General features: G+C 54.0%; 1 protein-coding gene across 2 annotated transcripts; it reads right to left on the reverse strand.

Annotated features, from left to right (window-relative positions):
• Positions 1 to 261: 261 nt before the first annotated feature.
• LOC128909779 (uncharacterized) lies at positions 262 to 6,177 on the reverse strand. Of its 2 annotated transcripts, XM_054201944.1 has the most exons (7): positions 5,982 to 6,177; positions 4,767 to 5,017; positions 3,844 to 3,903; positions 3,039 to 3,170; positions 1,815 to 1,961; positions 917 to 977; positions 262 to 730 (listed from the first exon to the last, which is right to left on the reverse strand). In XM_054201944.1, exons 2-7 carry the CDS (start codon positions 4,929 to 4,931, stop codon positions 627 to 629), a joined length of 669 nt encoding a protein of 222 aa, XP_054057919.1. In that variant the 5' UTR covers positions 4,932 to 5,017; positions 5,982 to 6,177; the 3' UTR covers positions 262 to 626. The 2 variants fall into 2 exon arrangements, with proteins under 2 accessions (XP_054057919.1, XP_054057920.1); XM_054201945.1 differs by lacking the exon at positions 5,982 to 6,177 and having other exon boundaries at positions 262 to 1,564; positions 4,767 to 4,995.
• Between the last annotated feature and the right edge of the window lie 820 nt (positions 6,178 to 6,997).

Genomic DNA, 6,997 nt, shown 5'->3' on the forward strand with positions numbered 1-6,997 from the left:
ATTGCACGTAGACGCGTACGCCCCGCAGAATCCACATTTTGCCAGAGGTACCCGACTGGCATTGGCAGGGCTTCACATCATAAACTTCACCTGCCCCCACCCCTCCCAAGAGGAAGAGGGAAAGCGCCCTGGAGCTCAATAATGAAGTGGGTCCCTCGTTATTCTTCACCCATTATCATCCCATCCAGGTAATTCAATTGGGCGAGGGGAAGCAATTGAGACAGCAGCTGGTGGGGGGAAATACTCCACAACCAGTTCCTTTTAAAAATTAATTGTATTTAATATTTGAATGCCTAAGGCTAGCACTGCTAGACAAATTGCATGACGAATTCTGGTGGAATAAAACACAATCGAAGTACAAAAGATGGAGGAAAAAGTGCTTCCGCTTTCCAGAGGCAATGAGGTATTTTAACTATACAAAGTCTGAATGTCCAAAACCATCTGCGGATCTTCCCCTTCGCACTGCCACCTTTGCTGAAGGTTTGGCGTTCGATAGTTCTCCATTTCTGTGTGTGTTTTCCGACAGGCCAAGGAAAAGTGCTTAACCACCTTTAAAGATGAAGAACGCCTTACATCTGCCTTGCCACGTTTTTAGACTAGCAGCTTTAAAATGTTCGACCACTTTTTCAAGCCATTCTGATGTACGGCGGAGGTTTGGACGCGTCTTCCTCTGCATCTAAGTCCTGGGCTGGAAACCGATCTGGGAAGTTGAAAATTCTGCCCCCAGGACCTGTGTGGGGAAGGAAAGAGGAAACCACTAAACCAGGTGTAGACACTTGCACAAAATCCCGAGTTCCTTTTGGCTCGGAGTATTTCGGTTATCAGGATTTTGGCCCGGGATGTAAAGCTTATTCAGGATGTTCCTTCCGCGAGCCCTGGTGAATATCCAAATCCGCGGAGGGAAGGAGTTACTCACTTTGTACAGCGCAAACCATTTCCACAGCCTGATTTTGGTCCTCACTAGGTTGCAACCATTCCTATGAATGAAACAACGCCATCAAAACACTCATCTCCGACTGTTCAAGAAGATACACTCAAACTCATTTAAAAAGCCTGCGTAGTCCACCCCTCCTAACAAGTTTTGGTTTGAAAGTTTAAAGCAGCCTCACCTTACACGCTTGGTGTCTTTAGTCAAGGGCAGCTGCCTCGTAACCTGTACCCACTAATTCCTTACCAGACGAGACGGTCGGATGTACACGTTCAACGCTGCATCAGAATCACGCTAGTAGAGAAGCAGCGGGTATTTACCGAGCTCCCCCAGCAGAGACACGCAGCGTGTGCGCCCCATCGCTTGAGGTGGTCCTCATAAATGAGGAGGTGGTTTATGAGGAGGTCCTCACAAATCAGCAGTGAAACATGGTGTGTCGTCCGCCCCACACGTCACACACGGTACAGGGATATTTTTATCATTGAATTTGTAGTTCTAGGGATAAGGCGTCCGGGTGTGTGAGTACCAGTAAGTCTTTGAAATGCTGTACCAGGAGCAATCGTTGGTTTAAGGGTGAGAGAAGGAGGAGCAGTTTTTGAAGAGAGCAGGAATCCATAGGAAATGGGACCACAGCAGCTTTGGAAAACGGAAACAACTTATGCTACGTCTTACACAAGACAGTCAGTAAGAGGGAGGTAGTAAAAGGAAAAACACAAAAAGGATAAAACCTTTCTAATATCCACTTAATTTCCTAGAATTAGCCCCAGATGACTGAGGTAGAGCTGAAGGTAGGTTTATAGAAGAAAAACACATTTTTCCCCCCCGTTTCTCCCTCTCCTACCCACACTCGGTACAAACAAAGGGGTGCCCTGGGCTCCTCACTCACCATCCCCGTTTCGCTGTCGTAGCACGAGCAGCGTGGAAGACTCCGGCATCCCAAATAAGCCATCACCAGCACAACAGCAGCACTGCCGATCGATGCGGCTAGCATGGCTACGTTAGCACCCTTCACCACTTTATTAAGTACGAATCTCTGCAAGCAGGAAGGGGGGGGGGGAAAAAGTTAAAGCCATATTCAAAACGTGAAGGTCTCCACCAAAAAATATTCCAATGCTGCTATTGCGTCGTAGGAGGCCGCTTCAGAGTCAGCGGTATTTAAGGCTTTGCTTCCCGTGCTCGGAAGAACAAGCCAAGCGTGAACCTCAACTAGGAAAAGAGCAAGCAGTAAAATAAGGCTCCTCGTTAAATGTAAGACGCTATACAACAGCGCCAGGTTTGGAAATAGGTTTAACAACGAGTGGAAACCCAAGGAACGGCTGCTCATCTTCACGCTGGCTACAGGAAACGTCTTCTTGCCGTGCTGCACCTCAGCAGCCTGACATTTCGACTTGTCCTGCAATAAACTCCTGAACAGTTTCATCTACCTGGGACGTCTTCATCCTCCCGGGGAGCCATCAGCTTGCACCAGGTTTGAGGGACAAAAGGGCTAACTCATTCCTTCTTCCCAGCTTTACTGTGGGGGATACACTTGAAAAACACCCCGTTTAAACCAGCTGAGCTGTAACTGCTGCGACGTGACCACCCGAGGCGCGTGCTGGAAAGGATCTGGGCCTGGCGACCGCTGCCTCAAACCAGGGACACGGCCAGCACCTCCGCCTCTTCGTGAGCAGCACCGTGACTTTTCCCTGGCACAGCCCGAACCCTTTTACTCTCAACATCATCAGCAATTAACCCGGCTGTAGGGTGTTCAGGTGCGCACCCCGTGTGGACGCCTCCAGGGACCAGCTGCTTCGCGGACGAGCATCCAGGCAAGCTGGGCATTAGTTCTTGTAGCCACCGACACTAGCCACGCTGCAGCAGCGAAGGGCAGGAGCCAGCTATGAAATGCCTATCTCGCCCTGCGTGGGTTTTGGGGTTTTCAGCACCTAACTTGATACTTAACTGCAGACATACCCACTTTTTTATTTTTTTAAACTTGCTGCAGGCACCACTTCAAACTCTAATTTAGGCGCCCTGGAGGTCTGCTGCTATTTCCAGAGTCATGCCCAGTGATGTTTGCAGATTCAGCCAGCCATGCTCCCCGGGAATAAGCGTGGTATCCATAACTTACCGTATGGATAACGTGGACTGGGGCAGAACTCAGCTCCTCCTCTTCACCATAGGTCAGCGTGAGGGAGCTGTACACCATTACGGCGAGGACGGCAAGGCAAGAGACGATGGAAGCGACTATCAGCACGTTGACCTAGACAGAGAAGTTAAAGGAGAAAAAGAAGGGGAGCAGGAACTAAAACTATCCGCTGACAAATCAATGCAACCGGTACAGACAAGATGTACTAAGCGGCACTGCAGGTACCAGCCTTTGACCTCCCGTAACATTAAAAAGTAGCAACGGTCACTTGGAAGCCAAACACAATGCACTAAAGGTTTCCATGATACCGAATTTCTGAGCTCCAGTCGAGTGCCAAATCTTAACCACAGGCGCTAGCTGGACCCAAAGACTTTGTCCTTAGAGATCTCTCCCTTATAAACGCTATCCCCCCTCTTGGAGTTTACATGGCTGGAGAGATCTGCCTAGGAAATGCAAGTCAATTCACTTGTTTCCTAATTTAGCCTACACAATTCTTAACAACAGGAAGGAACAACAAAAGAAACGCATTCAAAAGCAAGCGTTTTTGCAGATTTTCGCTTGTTATTAAAGCCCGCGCTCGTCTGCTGCAGCAGAAAGCGGGGTAACGCTGCAGCCTCCTTTTGCTGGAGGAATGTAGCGGCTTTCGCGAAGATAACTCAAGGAAATAAGCTCTCGGTCCTGCAGAAGGCCCAGACAGCTCATTCCCTACCAAAACCGTCCTGACAACATTTTATCCCCCACCGGGTACACACACAAAATCCCCCCCAGCCCACCCCTCCAGGCTTACCAGAACTGGATTCTTCCTCTGAGAGGAAAACAAAGCCAGGACACCGGGGACTCCCATCACCTGCAGAGCACAAAAGGAGCTGGTAACTGGGAGACAAGTATCAGATTCGGAAGATAAACTACCACAGAGCAGATGAAAGGCCCTCAAGGCTCGGATCAGAGTAACTGAGGTCAGAAATTGAAAGAGAACTGCGGATTCGCACCGCTTTCCTCTGAAGCGTCTCCTGGGGGCAGGCCACTGCGTGAAATGCGTCTTGCCCGCTCGCTACCCCCAGGGCAGCAATCCTCCGACTGGCTTTACGGCTCTGGCCAAATAATAAAACTGATTAAATAAGTCCGATTAAAGTGCTAAAACCGCGCACTGCTTTCCCAAGTCCTTATGCATCTTGTAGATGGAAGAAAGCCATTACTGCAAGGGGCCGGGCAGCCCCTGGATGGAAAAGAGAGGTTCAGTACGGTCCCTTGCGTCGCGGCACGCCAGGGTACGGCCAGTAACATCAGGGCACTGGACGCCGGGGACTGGGGATGCCCGCTGCCCGCTCCTCGTCACAGTACAGAGAATTAGCAGCACTGTGCTGCGGGACACAGCTCATCACCCACACGGTCATCTACCTGACGTGAGGATGAACCCTTCCCCTCCTAATCTTTGGTGGCCTTCTGCCAAAAACCCTGTCAGTTGTTGCTGTGCCCCATTTTCTCCATTACCCAGTAGAAATGTATTTTATTTAGCTCCTTCAGAGGGAAGCCTGCTTGCAGTCTCCCGCCTATACCACGATGAGGAAACTTTGATTATCCGTGTTCAAAGCGGGAAAGCAGGGAAGAGTTGGCAAGAAGTCCTGGCCTCCCTCCCACCCCCAAGCACTTGGGGGGAAAAAACCCAAACCACAAAACAAAGCATAAAAAAAAAATACAGTGCAACTTTACCATCCCAGCCCAAATTGGAGCTCTGGTTTTGCCCAGCTCAGACTCCATTCTGAAAACAGCATCTATGAACCCGCTGACGACGCACACCGTGCTGAAGGCGATCTGGAACAGACCCAGCACCACCATGTTCCTCTGGTTAAAGATGAAGTATCGGTAGCGATCCATCCTGCTTTGATTCACACATCAAGCCCGAAAGGCGGAGGCTGGGAAGTGGCGCTGTGGGCCTTTGGCGAAGGGGAGGATGGCTTTTCCTAGGCAGGAGAAAGAAGGGACAGGAGCATCAGCACCCAGCGAGCACCGGTCGGTGTGGCACCTGGTGATGGCAGGACCACACGTTCACCGGGAGGACAGAGTTCATCGCTTCCTGGCCGGCAGCAGTGAAAGGAAAGCGAGCAAAGGTGAGCGGTCTTTTTGAGAAATCCCTCGGATGTTTCTGCCTAGAGACGTGTGATCTTCGCTTCCGACCCCACCGATAACCTTTTTTCCTCTGGGGTTTCTGCCGCCCAGAAAGGGTTTGGTTGGGGTTTGTCACTTGGAGAAGATAAACCCCGTGCCTCGCTCGGCGGCAGCTGTGACACCCTCCCGGGCAGGATGCACCAGCGGGACCGGCTGTCCGGGGCTGCTGCCACCTCCAGTACCCCATCTGAGCGGTGTCTCTGTCCCGTCTCTCTCCCTCCCTGACACTGCTGGTACCCCAGACCCAGGTCTCCCTCTTCCCCGTTACTGACCGTACCCCAGACCCAGCTCTCACCCTCCCCATCACCTCTGGTACCCCAGACCTGGCTCTCCCCCACCACCACTGCCGCCCCTACCCCAGACCCGGCTCTCCCCTTCCCCAACACCTCCAGTACCCCAAACCCAGCTCTCCCCCTCCCTGACACCTCCGGCACCCCAGACCCGGCTCTCCCCCTCCCCACCACCTCCGGCACCCCAGACCCGGCTCTCCCCCTCCCTGACACCTCCGGTACCCCAGACCCGGCTCTCCCCCTCCCTGCCGCCGGCCACCACACGCTGCGCACCCCGGCGGCTGCTCCAACCGGCCGGGCCCGCCGTTCCCGGAGGCACCGAGGAGACCGACCCGGCACAGAGACACACCCCCCCCCCCCCCCCGGCCCCGTTCCCCCTCCCTCGGCCGCCCGGGCTGCGGGTTGGACCCCCCCGACGGCTGCTACCCCCCCGTCCCGGCGGCCCCCGGCCCGTCCCGGCGGCCCTCACCGGCGCTGCTGGGCGGCGGCGGCGGCGTCCCCGGGCGGAGCCGAGCAGGTACGGGGGAAGCTTCGGCTCCGCCTCCCGGGGCGGGGAGCGGGGGAAAGAGTTCAGTGTCGGTGCGAAAAGTAAGGGAAGGAGCTGGGAGAGGCTGTGCCCTACCGGCAGCCGCGCAGGGGCCGCGGCTGCTCCGCCCGCCCCGCCGGGAGCCGCCGGCCCCGGCCCCGGCCCCTCCGGGCACTGCCGGCGCTCCGGCAGGGGGGAGATGCCCTCTCGGGGCTGGAAGGAAAACACCCGAGAGCCTGCAGCAAAAGCCAGCCCTAAGAAGGCATCAATTTTAAGGCATCAATTCCCGGGTTAGGAATTTTAGGCTTTCAAGGCATCAGTTCCTGGGTTAGGTATCGTTTACTTCAATAAACCCACAGCACCTCCGTGGCGTGAGCAGAGGGTTGTGCCACCACTCGAGGACAGCCCACGCAGCATCCCTGACCCGAGCGTCACCTTCCACACAGCTCGATTTCGAGATAAGGCAAATACCTAGCAAGCGCTCATCCCTTCCACTTCGGGGCTACAGAGGTTCGATGGGCAACACCAAGGCCAAACCAGTCCCTTCTGCACCCTTGTAGAGGGAAGAGTCTCTGCGCAGCTACACCCAGCACAGAGGCACAAGAGGCCATGAGCCATCATGGCAATTGTGGGGATCGCAGAGGAGAGGAGGGCAAGGCAGGCACCGAAGCGCTGATGGGCGCCACGTGCCCACCAAAAGCTGCTCCATCACTCCCCTCCTCAGGTGGGCAGGGGAGAGAAAACATAACGAAAGGCTCATGGATGGCTGTAAGGATTACCTGCCTGGAAGGCACCGCTGCTGCTTGCTGCCATGCCTTCCTACTGCCTCAGTCAGCAATGGCAAGAGAAAAGTACACCAGTGTGCATTCACATTTTTTAAATTACAACTGTTAAAAGACACTATGGCATACACGGGGAGGACGCTCTTCCATCCCACAACGCAACTACAGCCCATGTTA

The sequence above is a fragment of the Rissa tridactyla genome, chromosome 5 (genome assembly GCF_028500815.1).
Source record: "Rissa tridactyla isolate bRisTri1 chromosome 5, bRisTri1.patW.cur.20221130, whole genome shotgun sequence".
In the NCBI taxonomy this organism is placed as follows: Eukaryota; Metazoa; Chordata; class Aves; order Charadriiformes; family Laridae; genus Rissa; species Rissa tridactyla.

Bases quoted from the DNA above. Each gene is read 5' to 3' on its own strand.
- LOC128909779 (XM_054201944.1), bottom strand. From the start codon at position 4,931: ATGGATCGCTACCGATACTTCATCTTTAACCAGAGGAACATGGTGGTG. The intron at 1,962-3,038 runs GTAAGTTATGGA...TCCTGCTTGCAG, and splicing joins CAGTCCACGTTATCCATACG to AGATTCGTACTTAATAAAGT. The intron at 978-1,814 runs GTGAGTGAGGAG...TTTCATTCATAG, and splicing joins ACGACAGCGAAACGGGGATG to GAATGGTTGCAACCTAGTGA.